This window comes from Carcharhinus amblyrhynchos, chromosome 24 (assembly GCF_965287045.1).
Source record: "Carcharhinus amblyrhynchos chromosome 24, sCarAmb.v2.hapA, whole genome shotgun sequence".
Classification (NCBI taxonomy): domain Eukaryota; kingdom Metazoa; phylum Chordata; class Chondrichthyes; order Carcharhiniformes; family Carcharhinidae; genus Carcharhinus; species Carcharhinus amblyrhynchos.
Window position 1 is genome coordinate 25,183,770 of NC_137347.1, and position 17,334 is coordinate 25,201,103.

The 17,334-nt window shown below is 44.1% G+C and overlaps 1 protein-coding gene across 2 annotated transcripts in view; it reads right to left on the minus strand.

Moving 5' to 3' along the window:
* The window catches only part of fndc5a (fibronectin type III domain containing 5a), an 88,589-nt gene that overhangs the window by 32,187 nt on the left and 39,068 nt on the right, over positions 1–17,334 (minus strand). For both annotated transcript variants that reach the window (XM_080211329.1, XM_080211330.1), the window contains exon 2: positions 8,402–8,517. In XM_080211329.1, coding sequence (XP_080067455.1) covers positions 8,402–8,517 — 116 coding nt within the window. The remainder of the gene's footprint in view (positions 1–8,401; positions 8,518–17,334) is intronic.

The window sequence follows — 17,334 nt, forward strand, 5'->3', positions numbered from 1 at the left end:
CTGTGAATGCGCCTTCTGTGGCTGAAGTGGGACTCAAACTGGAGTTTCTAGTTCCCAGAAAGGGACATTTTTCACTGCACCACAAGGCCTCTTGCCTTCAGTTCAATGCAATTCATTAAAATTTAGCTTGTTATCAATCTGCATTACTATCATTGCAGTGTAAATATGGTTACGCATCAACATGACGTTCTGAATCATAGAATCTTACAGTGCAGAAGGAGGCCACGCGATCCATTGAGTCTGCGCCGACTACAATCCCACCCAGGCCCTATCCTCACAACCCCGCAATCCTTGGTGATCTAGAGAGTAGATGTGGGAAATAGGAAATGTTTGGAAGCAATTTGTTTGGAATGATCTGGAGGTCATCACCATGAAGACATTCTCAATGTCAAAATTTCCTATGGGGCACTATTTGCATTGCTCATAACATTGGTGGGGACAGCTGTAATAGACCAAGGAGGAGGAAGTCCAAGTATTAAGAGTGGGAGCAATGTTAAAGGGGCAAGAAAAAATGGAAATCCCATAGGAGAGCCAGATGAATAAGTCTGATAGATCCTGCTCCCTGTTGAGGAATAATAGGATCTCTTCATTGCAGAAGGAAGCCATTCAGCCCATCAAGCCTGTTCCAACAACAATCCCAACCAGGCCCTATTTCTGTAATCTCACATATTTATCCTGTTAATCCATCTGACAATAAGGGGAAATTTAGCATGGTCAATCAACCTAACCCGCACATCTTTGGAGCATGGAAAGAAACTTGCGCACGCATAGGAAACAGAGACATGGAGAGAACATGCAAATTCCACACAGTCACTTGAGGCTGGAATTGAACCTGGGTCTCTGGTGCTGTGAGGCAGCAATGCTAACTACTGAGCCCATGGCTCTTATAGCTTTTCAAAGGTATTCTTGCCTCTTACGGTACTTCAATGGTAGTCCTGATTACAGCACCACTGATATTCATAAGAACATAAGAAATAGGAGCAGGAGTAGGCCATCCAACCCTTCGAGCCTGCCCCGCCATTCAATAAGATCATGGCTGATCTGTCGTGGCTCAGTTCCACATTCCTGCCCTCTCCCCATAACCCTTAATCCCCTCGCTTATCAAAAGCCCATCAACCCACGTCTTAAAAATATTTAGCGAGGCAGCTTCCACCACTTCAACGAGCAGAGAATTCCAGAGATTCACCACCCTTTGAGTGAAGAAGTTCCTCCTCAACTCTGTTCTAAACCGCCCCCCCTTTATCTTGAGGCTGTGCCCCCTAGTCCTACTGTCCTTTCTGAGCGGGAAGAGTCTCTCCACCTCTATCCTATCCATCCCATTCATCATTTTATATGTCTCAATGAGATCTCCCCTCATTCTTCTAAACTGTAACGAGTACAAGCCTAGTTTATTCAGCCTCTCCTCATAGCTCAACCCCCTCAACTCTGGTATCAGCCTAGTAAACATCCTCTGCATTCCCTCCAAGGCCAAAATATCCTTGCGTAAGTACGGCGACCAAAACTGCACACAGTACTCCAGCTGCGGTCTCACCAATGCCCTATACAGCTGCAGCAAGACCTCCCTACTTTTATATTCAATCCCCCTCGCTATGAAGGCCAGCATCCCATTCGCCTTCCTGACCACCTGCTGCACCTGCAGGCTGGGTTTTTGCGACTCATGCACAAGGACCCCGAGGTCCCTCTGCACTGTCGCCTGCTGCAATTTTTCGCCACATAAGTAATAGTCCTTCCTACCATTATTCCTACCAAAGTGGACCACCTCGCACTTGCCAACATTAAATTCCATTTGCCAGTTCCTGGCCCATTCGCCCAGCCTATCTAGATCCTTCTGCAGACTCTCCACACCCTCCGCGCAATTTGCCGTTCCACCAATCTTGGTGTCATCAGCAAATTTCGACACCATACACTCAGTTCCCTCCTCCAGATCATCTATATAAATGGTAAATAGCTGAGGCCCCAGCACCGACCCCTGGGGCACTCCACTAGTCACCAACCACCAATCCGAATAGTACCCATTAACCCCCACTCTCTGCCTCCTATTTGACAACCAATCCCCTATCCACGCTAACACCCTACCCCCAACTCCATGCCCCCTTACCTTCTGCAATAACCTCTTGTGAGGTACCTTGTCAAACATAGAACATAGAACATTGCAGCGCAGAACAGGCCCTTCGGCCCACGATGTTGCGCCAACCAGTTAAAAAACAATGACCCACTAACCTAAACCAATCCCTTTTCGTCCATAAACCTATCCACGGAACTCTTAAATGCCCCCAAACTAGGCGCATTTACAACCGCAGCAGGCAGGGCATTCCAATCCCTCACCACCCTCTGGGTAAAGAACCTACCCCTGACATCCGTCCTATAAGTACCCCCCCTTAATTTAAAGCCATGCCCCCTCATGCTAGCTTTCTCCATCTGAGGAAAAAGGCTATCACTGTCCACCCTATCTAAACCTCTAATCATCTTATATGTTTCAATAAGATCCCCTCTTAGCCGCCTTCTTTCCAGCGAAAACAACCCCAAATCCCTCAGTCTCTCCTCATAGGACCTCCCCTCCATACCAGGCAACATCCTGGTAAACCTCCTCTGCACCCTCTCCAAAGCCTCCACATCCTTCCTGTAATGTGGGGACCAGAACTGCACACAATACTCCAAGTGCGGCCGCACCAGAGTTGTGTACAGTTGCAACATGATGCTGCGACTCCTAAATTCAATCTCCCTACCAATAAATGCCAAGACACCGTATGCCTTCTTAACAACCCTATCTACTTGATTCCCAACTTTCAGGGATCTATGTACACATACACCTAGATCCCTCTGTTCATCCACACTATTCAAAGTCCTCCCGTTAGCCCTATACTCAACACATCTGTTATTCCTACCAAAGTGAATTACCTCACACTTCTCCGCATTAAACTCCATCCGCCACCTCTCGGCCCAGCTCTGCAACCTGTCCAAGTCTTCCTGCAAACTATGACACCCTTCCTCACAATCTACCACACCTCCGACTTTGGTGTCATCAGCAAATTTACTAATCCACCCAACTATACCTTCATCCAGATCATTAATAAAAATTACAAACAGCAGTGGCCCCAAAACAGATCCCTGAGGCACACCACTCGTAACCGAACTCCATGACGAATATTTACCATCAACCACCACCCTCTGTCTCCTATCTGCTAGCCAATTCCTGATCCAATTTCCTAGATTGCCCTCAATCCCATACATCTGCATTTTCTGCAGAAGCCTACCATGGTGAACCTTATCAAACGCCTTACTAAAATCCATATATACCACGTCAACTGCCTTACCCCCATCCACCTCTTTGGTCACTTTCTCAAAAAACTCAATAAGGTTAGTAAGGCACGACCTACCCGCTACAAAACCATGCTGACTATCTCCAATCAATTCATCACTCTCCAAATAACTATAAATCCTATCCCTAATAATTTTTTCTAAAACCTTGCCCACAACAGAAGTGAGACTCACCAGTCTATAATTCCCGGGGAAGTCTCTGTTCCCCTTCTTAAACAATGGGACAACATTCGCTAACCTCCAATCTTCCGGTACTATACCAGAGGCCAACGACGACCTGAAGATCAGAGCCAGAGGCTCTGCAATCACTTCTCTTGCCTCCCAGAGAATCCTAGGGTAAATCCCATCCGGACCAGGGGACTTATCTATTTTCAAACCCTCAAGAATATCCAGCACATCCTCCTTATCAACTGTAATACTGTCTATTCTACTCCCCTGCAACCCAGTGTCCTCCTCAGCTATATTCTTGTCCCCCTGCGTGAACTCTGAAGAGAAATATTGGTTCAATGCCTCTCCAATCTCTTCCGGTACCACACATAACTTCCCTCTGCTGTCTATAACTGGCCCTAATCTTGCCCTAACCAACCTTCTATTCTTGACATACCTATAGAACGCCTTAGGATTCTCCTTAATCCTATCAGCCAGAGTCTTCTCATGTCCTCTTTTAGCCCTTCTTAACTCACTCTTCAACTCCCTCCTAGCCAATCTAAAGTTTTCTAGTGCACTACCCGAGCCCTCAAGTCTCATCCGAACATAAGCCTCCTTTTTCTTTTTAACCAACGAATCAACTTTTTTAGTGCACCACGGTTCCCTAGCCCTACCAATTCCTCCTTGCCTGACAGGGACATACCTATCACGGACTCGCAGTAGCTGCTCCTTGAAAAAACTCCACATTTCGGACGTTCCCAGCCCCTGCAATCTCCTAGTCCAACCTATGCTTCCTAATTCTCTCCTAATGGCCTCATAATTACCCTTCCCCCAGCTAAAACTACTGGCCCGAGGTTCATGCCTATCCCTTTCCATCACTAAGGTGAACGTAACCGAATTGTGGTCACTATCACCGAAATGCACACCAACTTCCAAGTCTAGCACCTGGTCTGGCTCATTTCCCAGCACCAAATCCAATATAGCCTCACCTCTAGTTGGCCTATCTACATACTGACTCAAAAACCCCTCCTGCACGCTTTGTACAAAAACTGACCCCTCTAACGAGCTGGAGCTACAGCAATTCCAATCAATATTAGTAAAGTTAAAGTCCCCCATAACAATTACCCTATTACTTCTGAAAATCAAGAAAGACCACATCCACCGGCTCTCCTCTATCCACCGCCCTAGACACATCCTCATAGAACTCCAATAAATTCGTCAGACATGACTTCCCCTTAACGAAACCGTGCCGTGTCTGCTCTATCAAGCAATTCCCCTCAAGATGCCTCGCTATTTCCTCCTTGATGACGGATTCTAACATTTTACCTACAACAGACGTTAAACTAACTGGCCTATAATTCCCTGCCTTTTGCCTGCCACCCTTCTTAAACAATGGCGTAACATTAGCCGTTTTCCAATCTTCCGGCACTTCCCCGGAATCCAGCGACGTTTGGAAAATAACCACCAAGTTATCCACTATCACCTCCGCCATTTCTTTCAGAACCCTCGGGTGCATTCCATCCGGTCCTGGGGACTTGTCCACAATCAGTCCCTCCAGTCTGTCGAGCACCGCCTCTCTAGTAACAATAATGTCATTGAGACCCTCCAGTCCTACCACCTTTCCATCACTAATACCCGGCAAATTATTCACATCCTCCTCCGTGAAAACCGAAACAAAAAAGTTATTCAAGACCTCAGCCATTTCCCCATCCCCTACCACTAAGTCCCCCCTCTCATCCTCTAAGGGTCCAACGTTCACCCTAGGCAGCCTCTTCCTTTTTATATATTTATAAAAACTCTTGCTATCCTTTTTTATATTAAGTGCTAGCCCAGCTTCATAGTTTCTCCTACCCTTCTTTATCAACTTCTTTGTCAATCTTTGTTGACATTTAAACCTCTCCCAATCCTCTTCTCACCCACTACTCTTAGCTACTGTAAACGCCTCCGCTTTTAATTTAACACTTTCCTTCACCTCCTTCGTTATCCACGGCTGATTATCTCTCCTCCTACGGTCCTTTTTAACCATCGGAATAAATTTCTGCTGAGCACCAAGAAAGATCTCCTTAAAGATCCTCCACTGCTCCTCAGCAGACCTACCTTCCAACGTGCTACCCCAGTCAACATTCGCCAATTCTTCTCTCATCCTACCGTACTCCCCTCTGTTCAAACAAAGGACGCGTATCCAGGAACCCACTTTCTCCTCCTCCATCTGCACCAGAAACTCCACCATACAATGATCACTCTCCCCAAGAGGATTCTTCACCACAAGGTCCCTAATTCTACCCGCCTCATTACATAACACCAGATCCAAGATAGCTCGCTCCCTCGTCGGCTCCAACACACACTGTTCAAGGAAACTATCCCGGCAGCATTCCAAGAGCTCCTCCTCGAGCCCACCACGTCCAACATGGGTCGACCAATCAATATGTATTCCCTACTGGTGTATCTCACTGGAAATTGGATTAAACTCTTGAGATAAGGAGATGGGTCAAATTTGCAGAGCTGCCCCTGACGTGGAGAATCATGACCTAGAATAATAAAGGATAGCTAAAGAAGAGCAATATGGAGAAATGACAAATAAGGGGAGTTTTTATCACAGTGATATAACGAATGGTATTTTTATTAAAGGAGAGATGGCTTGAAGGCATTTCAGAGTCAAGAGAATTTTGCTAAGTTATGCTGTCACTCTGTAAATTAAAAATAAAACTTTTGGACTAAAGTGAGCAAACTCATTGGAGCAAAAGCACATATGTGAAAGAAGTAAGAACAAGGAAAAAGTTAAAGGAATTCTCCAGGGAAGGTTCACCATATATGTGAACTAGCTCATGGTGTATCACATTTTCTAAGGGCAAACATTACATTTCAGCTTCTCAGTGGGAATGATATAAGCCTTTGTGTGATCAATGCACCAGAGCAGAAATGTCACACTTATTTTGTGGACTGCAAATGATTCAGAGAGAACGTGGCATATTGAATGTGTCACTGCTTTGACTGCACTGACTGAAATGCTTGCCAATGTTATTAAGATGCCCTCCTAGAAGGCAGACATTTAACATCTCAAGTCTTCAACTTTCTGCATCTTTTTTTTAGTATTCATTACTCCTTCTGTCTCCACACTTTCCTTTGTCAAATAGGTGATCCAGGTAATGTAGTTAATGCTACTGTCAATTCATTACTAAACAGATGATGGCCTAGTTGTGTTATCACTAGACTATTAATCTAGAATCTCAACTAATGTTCTGGGGACCTGGGTTCGAATCCTGCCATGGCAGATGGTGGAATTTGAATTCAAGAAAAAATATCTGGAATCAAGAATCTACTGCTGATCATGAAACTATTGTTTGAAAAACCTATATGGTTCACTAATATCCTTTAGGAAATTTGCCATCCATATCTGGTCTGGCCTACATGTGGCTCCTGAGTCACAGCAATTTGGTTGACTTTTAGCTGACCTTGGGCAACTGGGGATGGGCAATAAATGCTGGCCAGCTAGTGACACCCATGTCCTGTGAATGACTAAAAAAAAAATTCAAATCGAGGGACAAAGTGCAGCAAGATGGGTTCATATTTTCTCTTTCTCTCTCAGTAATAATTCTTCACTATCTCAAAGCCTGCTCAGGTGCTGGTAAAATTTATCCAATGAGTATAATAAAGAGGGTATTCTCAATACTGGAATTGAGAATCCGCTTTGCTGAATGGTGTCCAGTTTGACCAACAACATTTGTAATACATTCTAATTCCATATTGTTAGCCTTGGCCACAATTCAACTTGCTTCGGTTTAACATGTTTATCCAGCATTTGCAAGACTTATAGCTAGCACACCTTGTGTTACTAATTTTTATTCACTTTATTATAAAGAGCATCCTGAAATCAAACTGCACCTTAGGATTGAAACTAATATTGACAGCAAAACAAGTCTTGTAGGATTCTAAAGCAGAGCTAATATTTTTGTTATATTGCACAGGATGATCAGAACATTGAAGCTTTGAGTAGGAGTCTGGAAAGAATCTATTTGTGCCATCTTTTTGACATTAATTATTTCAGTTGATAGGCATCCAGGCTGCCCATACACAAGGCCCTTATTAACGTTAAAAGTGAGATCTTTCTGAAGTCTAGCAGGTTCTTAGAGGTACTCGGAGTCGTGCTCATCATTGGTGCTGATGTTTTCTGCCCCAGAGCATGGGGACATTCAGTTGATTAGTGGAACTTCTAGGTTGCAATGTATGAAAATTCATAGAACCCTCAGTGAGACAATGTCTGAAATAACAATTTGAAATGGGATAGGAGCACCATCTCCGATGCTCATCTCTACTGGTGTCAATCCTCAAACGTAATTTACTTTCAATCTGTACTCAAGTTGCAATTTTTCTTTCTTACAAAATGTTCAGGAAATGCTATTATGTCATTGGGTTATGTTTTGCTATCGCACTCTCAATATTCAGAGGTTTCGGGTGACATGGTGGCACAGTGGTTAGCACTGCTGCCTCACAGCCACAGGGACCTGGGTTCAATTCCTGGAGTGCGTTACTCTCTGTGTGGAATCTGCATGTTCTCCCCATGTCTGCGTGGGTTTCCTCCGGGTGCTGTGGTTTCCTCCCACAATCTGAAAGACATACTGGTTAGATGCATTGGCCATGTTAAATTCTCCCTCGGTAAACCCGAACAGGCACCATAGTGTGGCGAATGGGGATTTTCACAGTAACTTCATTGCAGCGTTAATGTAAGACAACCCGTGACACTGATAAATAAACTTCAAACTTTAAAACTTTCAGAATATCAGCGCGCACATTTGTTGGAGTAAAATCTAGTTGAAGTCTTTTGAGGTACTTTGATATTTCTTGATTTTTTTTTACTGTACAACCAGGTTATTGAGAAACAGGTGCAAATCCAAAAGAATTAAAATCTAAAATATTGATGAAGCAAACACAATAATACCTGCTGTGATATAACATAGCCAATAACAGAATCTCCATCAGGAACCTCCCATGATACCACTGCTGAGTTGGCCTGCAGATGTCGGATTGTGACATTGACGGGAGCTGCTGGTATGTCTATAATTGGAGAAAAGAACCAAATTAAAAACAAATCTCTTCACTTGTCCTGCTTGACATCCATTTTAAAGGAATGGCTTCCCAGACACAGATCACCGGAATTTTAATTTGCAAAACCTCCATCAAAATAAAAGTGTTTTTGTTTTCTTGTCTATTCTTGCCAAAATGAGGGATGGCAGCGCTCGAGAATTAATAATTTCGAAGTCAAGTACAGCGCAAGACAAATACATCACACACTCCCCTTAAACTTACTCTTAGACTTCAAAGAACACCTCTGCTGTGATAGTGTGACATTTTCATTTGTCACACTGTCAGACTCCAAGTAGAATTGCTAAGTCAGTGTCCTTTCAGAAAGCAATTTTTATTTGACTTAGTCTTCCTAAGCACATCTCATTTATCAAGAGATAAATGTATAAAATGATATATGTTTGGGGTTCTTGCTGACCGTATCAAAACAACCTATAGATTACCATCTGATCAGTAATTCACAGAGTAAGTCCTTGTGATCCAAACAAAGTGATATTTCCGTGACAGTGAGGTAGAAATGGTTCAGACAATTTCCATCCGATTCTAGCTCAGAATGGACTTATGTAGAACAACATGTGAATGCTTTCAAATCACTGTAGAGAGGTGATTCACCAATTAACAAGTGATGGAAATTATTTTCGAGGATACATATTTACTTCACTCTACTTTTTAACCATCTCAAATTCAAGACAGCATCCATCAGGCAATCCAATTAAAGAAACTGGGAGACTAGCAGAGCTGATGGCCCAAGAAACAGTCAGTATACAATCAAAACACCAACAACAGTGAAGGAGAAATTGACTTTATCACGTACATATCAACTTGGGAGCCAGAAACATCTCAACTGAATGGGGTCCATTATCTGGGCAGCATAGTGGCACTGTAGTTAGCACTGCTGCCTCACAATGCCAGGGACCCGGGTTCGATTCTCAGTTTGGGTCAGTGTCTGTGCGGAGTCTGCATGTCCTCCCCGTGTCTGTGTGGGTTTCCTCTGGCTGCTCTGGTTTCCTCCCACAGCCTGAAGGACGTGCTGGTTAGGTGCATTGACCCGAACAGGCGTCTGGAGTGTGGCAACTCGGGGAATTTCACTGTAACTTCATTGCAGTGTTAATGTAAACTTTACTTGTGGCTAATAAATAAACTTCACTTACATTTCTGTTAAAAAGAGACATCAATCACACCTGGTGGATTTAGTGCTGTTTTGGGGTCTGGGTGAATCTTTAGACACGCTAAGCTGTGACTAAACAGCGTAACTTAAAATTCCCATTCATCCTGCATTGTTAAATCATGCACAATTTTCAAACCACTTTCACAAAATGGTGCTAATGTGCAAAGCGCCCCAAAAAAAGTTACCAATATAAAAGTGTAAAAATTCATTTCTCTGAAAACCAGGATGTATAATTTATTCGTGGGATGTGAGTGTAATAAATCAACTTGATGTGATTCAAAGTATAAAATGGTTCATTGCCGACGATAAATAATTAGTTACAACAGACCCTGATTTTACTGGCACAGAGGCTCGTAAGATCGAGTCTGAGGCAAACGGGGAATGCCATTCTGCAAGCCTCGCCCACCCAGATTTCAGGATGGCCGTGCTGGTAAATCAGGGCCATAGTGTCTGATGGAACTAACAATGCGACTTCTCCACTGCACCCCCCCCCGGCTCCAACTGAGGATCCTCCCCAATCCAGGATATGTCCCTTAGCACCTGATTGGCTCAGCTTCCCACCTTGACATGCCAATCGTGTATCCCTCGGGAATTACTCCCTTAAAGGGGCTACGCTATCACATTCCATCCCCCTAATTCCTGAAATCATCTTTGGATGAAAACAAGAAGAACATCCTTAACACAGGCAAGCGATTTATAAAGGACATCAGGAATACCACAAGAAAGTTTACCATATGTTAAATTAGCCTGGGGAGTCTGGACATTGATTGGTGGGACATCTCAATGCTGTGACATGCTTTTCTTGAAATGAAAAAGCTGGTTGAGCGGTGACGAAAGACAAACTCATCAGTCTGGGGTTGAGATCCTCCTCAGAATCTGCTATCGCATCAGTTACAGAAAATGCTGACTGCCCTGGGTCCACATTTACAACTGGGATCCCAGTAACCAGTCCTGGTAAACCCGGACCTACTGCGGGTGTCAGGTGTTGGTCCCCTGAATCAGGCCCTGCTCTCTGTCTCAGATGATTCATATACTTCTTGACATGACAACACTGAGGGCACTATTTTACCATTTTGATTCCGCTGGGCGGACTTGAAACCAGGAGACTTTCAGATCCGACTTTTAGACCCATTCTCAGGCACCCCCATACGCACTCTGCCTGAAAAAATATCAGCGATTTTGAATGGCGCTGCAGAAGCCTGTGGGTGCGGCTTAACGCACCCGAAACCCTGTGTCGAGTATAGGGCTAACGGGAGGACTTTGAATAGTGTGGATGAGCAGAGGGATCTAGGTGTATGTGTACATAGATCCCTGAAAGTTGGGAGTCAAGTAGATAAGGTTGTTAAAAAGGCATACGGTGTCTTGGCGTTTATTGGTAGGGGGATTGAATTTAGGAGTCGCAGCGTCATGTTGCAACTGTACACAACTCTGGTGCGGCCGCACTTGGAGTACTGTGTGCAGTTCTGGTCCCCACATTACAGAAAGGATGTGGAGGCTTTGGAGAGGGTGCAGAGGAGGTTTACCAGGATGTTGCCTGGTATAGAGGGGAGGTCCTATGAGGAGAGGCTGAGGGGTGGGGTTGTTTTCGCTGGAAAGAAGGCGGCTAAGAGGGGATCTTATTGAAACATATAAGATGATTAGAGGTTTAGATAGGGTGGATAGTAATAGCCTTTTTCCTCTGATGGAGAAATCTAGCACAAGGGGGCATGGCTTTAAATTAAGGGGTGGTAGTTATAGGACGGATGTCAGGGGTAGGTTCTTTACCCAGAGGGTGGTGAGGGATTGGAATGCCCTGCCTGCTGCAGTTGTAAATGCGCCTAGTTTGGGGGCGTTTAAGAGATCCGTGGATAGGTTTATGGACAAAAAGGGATTTGTTTAGGTTAGTGGGTCATTGTTTTGTAACTGGTCGGTGCAACATCGTGGGCCGAAGGGCGTCTTCTGCGCTGTAATGTTCTATGTTCTATGTTCTATGAAACCCTGCAGCTCCGATTAGCACTTCCAACCACGCACAGCAGGAAAATAGATGATAGGATGCGGCTCCCCTGCCGCATCCTTCCCTGGTCGGATAACGCCTCCCCTGGCCCTCACAGACTGTCCCACCCCCCAATCATTACTGACTCCCTAATCTCCCCGCCCCTTCCGCCACCCAGACTGAGCGCAGGCCCCTTTCCCACTTCCCCTCCACCGATCTCAGGCAGAGTGGCGGTGTACCCACCCTCCCCCCCACTGATCTGAGGCAGAGTGGCAGCAGACACTAGGCATCTACCTTCTCACTAACTGGAGCACCTGAATCAGACTTCTTTTGTGCATGTCTGTTTCATGTTGATTCTGGGTGGGTGAATTTTTTAAACTCCTCTGCTGTGAATGATGTACCATTCTTTGGGATGTCATTGATTGACAATTTGAGGAAAATATTTTATGATGACAGTGGCCATTGTGGACTTTATCAATCCAAACACCTAGAATATGCATCTACTAATATAAGAAACATATGGTCCATAAAAGGCCCTGCAAAATCTATGGGGGGACTTTGCCCATGCAGCCCGCCACGGGAATCATAGAGGGTGGACCATGAAATGGTCCATTGACCTCAGGAGTGATTTTCCAGTTTTACGGCTAGTGCGACTGGAAAATCCCTATCTATCGGGGCAGCACGGTAGCACAGTGGTTAGCGCTGCTGCTTCATAGCTTCAAGGATGTGGGTTCGATTCCCGGCTTGGTCACTATGTGGAGTTTGCACGTTCTCCCCATGTCTGTGTGGGTTTCCACCGGGTACTCCGGTTTCCTCCCACAGTCCAAAGATGTGGGGGTTAGGTTGATTGGCCATGCTAAAATTGCCCATTAGTGTCCTGAGATGCATAGGTTAGAGGGGTTAGCGGGTAAATGTGTAGGAAAATGGAGGTAGGGCCTGGGTGGAATTGTGGTTGGTGTAGACTTGATGGGCCAAATGGCTTCTTTCTGCACTGTAGTGTTTCTATGATTCTACATTCTACATACGTATCGTGCCCAGGGCTTGCCTGGCCAAACCTAAGGATGCATATTCATTGATGTTGGAAATACCTGTTTGAGCTTCACAACTGGGGCACTAACTGAGCATTGTTTCAATTTCTCTATAGATGCCCGGCAACCAAACATAACTTTGCGTGAGTGCTTTCATCCTACTTCATCCTGGATGTGAGTCGTTCAATTCCTTTAATAAAACTTGTATCCTTTGGAGTGGGATTATCACATTAGCCCCCCCCATGACAACACCACACCCTCACACGTCGTCTCTGTTATTCTTTGTTGGTAAGTTTACGCAGCTCTGATTTATCATTTCACCACACCTGCATCACCAGCTTCTTAACTTTCGACAACACTGGATCTCTTTCTGTCCACATGTGTTTAACTGAGCCTGGCAAAGTCTCAATCAGGTGCAAGCGCCAGCACTATCTCTTGTGGGACCTGTGATGATGTGACTCTCTGTGGCAAAGGCAAATGGCTGAGTGCATCTGCATTTGATACTTGTGTTGCTAGGTGATGATGGAACATGTAACTTTATGCTGCAAACAATAGAGCCCACCTCTGTACCCATGCAGAGTCAAATGGCAGCACTAGTTTATCTTCAAATAAACCTAACAATGATTTGTGATCTGATACTATTGTGAAATCTCATCTGAAAATATACTGTTGGAATTTCTTGACCGCTTAAATGATCGCAATGCTTTCCTTATCTATCTAGGAATATTTTCTTCCCTGCATCTAATAATGTTCTCAATGCAAAAGCAATTGGTCTTTCTACTCCATTCTGTGGGACAAAACAGCTCCCACTCCATACGGTGATGCATCGCAGCTTACTCCAATGGCTTGGCTGGATCAAAGTACACCAACTACTGCAAAGCCTGTTTTATTTTCGTGAACGCTTCTTTTAGTTCTTCTCCCCATCTCCATTGCAGATGTTTCTTTAAAAGCTGGCCATCGTGGCACACACATTTTGTAAAAATCTACCAGAATAATTCACCATTCTGAGGAATGACTTTAACTGTGATACGTTTTTAGGCCGTGGAACCTCCTTAATGGCTTTAATTTTATCTTCCGAAGGATGTAAACCTTCTGCGTCCACCTTAAAACCCAAATATGTAACTTCATTTGCCTGGAAAGTGTGCTTCAACCTGACACCCACCTCCTTAAAACTTCTCAAAACTCCCTCCAAGTTTGATCTGTGTTCCTCAGGTGAGGCTCCTGCCATTATAACGTCATCGAAATAAACCATTACATTAGTGATGCCTTGAAATGAACTCTCCATCATATGCTGGAAAATGTTACAGGCCAATGTGACTCCAAAAAGTAGGTGTGTAGATTGGTTTAAAGCCTTGTGGGTGTTGATGGTAACCAACCTCTATGAATCTTCATCCAACTCCAGCTCCTGATATGCATGACTAATGTCTACCTTGATGTATTTTAAACCTCTGGCTAGTTTGGCACAGTGGTTCTCAATTCTGGGAATGGGGTCTCTGTCTATCTGAGCTCCTCGTTTTATAATTTCCACAAATTCTTACAGTACAATCTGGTTTGAGCATAGGGTCCATGGGTGCAACCAATCTGGAGAACTGTATGGGCTTTATGATATACAAATCTTCCAGTCATTGATGAAGTCCATAAGGCTCAAAAAATGTAGGTTGTGCATCAGGATTCAGATACATTTTCGTGTTAGCTCCCCTTAGCACATTTTGGAAGACTTTGGAATTTTTACTCAGCAGCTCCAGAGAACCTCTGCCTCGTAGGTTTAATGTTTCCAACCAATTTTATTTTATCTATTTAAACCAATCATGGCCCACTAGGCAAGTTCTGTAGCCTTCAATTACCAGGACAGATAGCTATGCTGTTTGGTTCTTGTTGGACACAACAACTTTTATTGCCCCTTAGGTTATAATTGTCTCTTCTTTAGACAATATGGCTCCTGACTCAACATCAATAGTTGGAGATAAGAAAATGCGTGCTCCCTTATGACTGTAGCCGCAGCCCCTGCGCTGACTTCCATTTTAAGAGATCAGCCATTTACTATCAAGGCTATCTCTAGAGGGATATTTAGTTGGACCTAGTTTAGGGTAAATGATTCGGGTCCCTTGTCCGGCTCCTCACCCAGATTTTTTAAAGGAGTTAATCCAACTGTTGTAGTTTTTATTTGCACATTCTGTCCTGACCGCTTCACTCTGCACTGCGCTTGTAAATGACCCTTTCTACTGCGCCTGTACAATACATAATTCCTGCACTGACAAGTTTCTTGGGAATGTTGTCACCCACATCGTAGGCAAGCTTCTGCCCTTAATGCTGTATTCCCTTTTTTGAGCTCAGCTGCACCCACACTTAGGGCTGTTCTTCACAACAGCTGTTTCCCACCACAAATGGTTCACTTCATTTGGCACATCTTGTAACCTGCTTACACCCAGCTCAGTGCGTTCAATCACATGCGCTACCTCCGCCACTTTTTCAAAAGAGATTATGGTCTCAACTACTAATTTCTTCAATACGATGAAGCTGTTTAAACCACAGACCAAACAAACAGTCTCTTAACATTTCTCCTGAAGATGAGCCATATTTGTGCTTTGCTAACCCTGTCAATCTGGCCATGTAGCCCAAGGCTGTCCCCCTAGTTCCCAGACTGCTGAATTAAATTTGGACCACAACATAATCATTGAGGGGCGGGGTGGAGCGGGGCGGGTGGTGGGGGGGGCGGGTGGTGCGGTTTAAAATGATTTTTTTTTCCAATTCAACTATCTGGAGTGTCAGGCAATGTGAGACTTCTCACTAAGCTGTAAGTCAGTGAGTCACAGCCTGTGAGTGGAATAACCTTTCACATTTCTTCAGCTGTTATTTCATTTGCTACAAAGAAGTAACACGTCCTTTCAAGATACTGTCCCCAGATTTCTACTTCTGGGTCAAATGTTTCAGTCTTTCTTATCAGAGACATTTTAATGTTCATATGTACCTTGCTTTTTCTTTGTTTCGAAGCTTAAGTCTCCTCCCCCTATAGCTGCACAATGCAATCCCCGCTGACTTTGAAAGTTTTTCCTCATCGCCACCGTAATAAATCAAGAGCGACTTGATGTGCCTTAAAGTATAAAAGGTCTATTGCCGATGATACATAATTATTTACAATGAAGTGTCTGACAGACCTAACAATGCGACTATTTTCCACTCCTTCCTGGCTCCAACGGAGGTTCTTCCCTGACCCAGGATACGCCTCCTAGCACTCGATTGGCTTGGTTCGGCTTCCCGCCTCAACACTCCATAGGGTCCGACCTGATAATGTGGCTCCTGGGGATCACTCCCTTAAAAGGGGCCACACTGGCTGGAATGGCATTTATTGTCCATCCATAACTGCCTTTGAACTGAGAGGCTTACTGGGCCATTTCAAAAGGCATTTAAGAGTCAATCACATTGCTGTGGATCTGGAGTCACACGCAGGCCTGGACGGGTGAGGAAGACAAATTTCCTTCCTGAAATAACACTGGTGAACCAGATGGTTTCATGGTCATCATCTACCTTTTTAATTACAGATTCTTTTATTGTATTCAAATTCCATGAGCTGCCATGGCTGGAGTCAAACCCACAACCCAGATGCATTACGTTGGGTCTCTGGATTTCTAGTCAGTGACAATACCACTTCACCACCACCTCCCCTTCCAACGGTGCATCCAATAAATCCTTAGTAGCAACCAGCAGACAGATTAACACCTACATAAATACATTTTTTGACTCATGGATTTCCATGTGCCTTGTTTAAATAGGCAGTCAAGAAACAATTAAGTTTGCTTTCTTTCAATAATGACTCTGAAACAGCCACAGTGTGGTTTGCCCAATCCACAATTCCTGCTTACCTTGCCTTTAGCTTTCTGTTCTTCTGAACTGTATGGCACATACAACTCCTTGAACAAAGTCTCCTGTCTCCTCAGCTGCAAATTCTGTTCTACAAATGACTTTTTGGCTTCTGAGACCAGTTGCAATTCAATATCTGATTAGCTGTCTATTTACTTTTTGTTTCAGCTCCACAACAACCTAGTTTACATGAGCATTTCCTAAAAGTTTAATGATACATTGCCAGAATTATCTCAGTTTCATCTTTGTGTTAAAGAGCACATTGCACAACAAGAAAATACAGGTTTTTTTCCAAAGTGCAAGGGTCATCAAACATGACACAAATTGTTCATTACATTTGTGCTCACCTGCCAACTTTTGATGGGATTTTGCTGTAGAGAAACCATTTCTATTCTGAGAAGCAGGGCAACTCAGACAGCAACTTTCTGATGTTTTTGATTTGATTTATTGTCACATATATTAGTATACAATGAAAACTATTGTTTCTTGCAACTATACAAAACATACCATATATAGAGAAGGAAAGCACAGAGTACAGAATGTAGTGTTACAGTCATAGCAAGAGAAAGTTCAACTTAATGCGAGGTAGGTCCATTCAAAAGTCTAATGGAGATAGGGAAGAAGCTGTTCTTGAGTTGGTTGGTACATGTCCTCAGGCTTTTGTATCTTTTTCCCGGTGAAATTAGGTAGAAGAGTGTTATGTCCAGGGTGTGTGAGGTCCCTGATGATGCTGGCTGCTTTTCCAAGGCAGCGGGAAGTGTAGA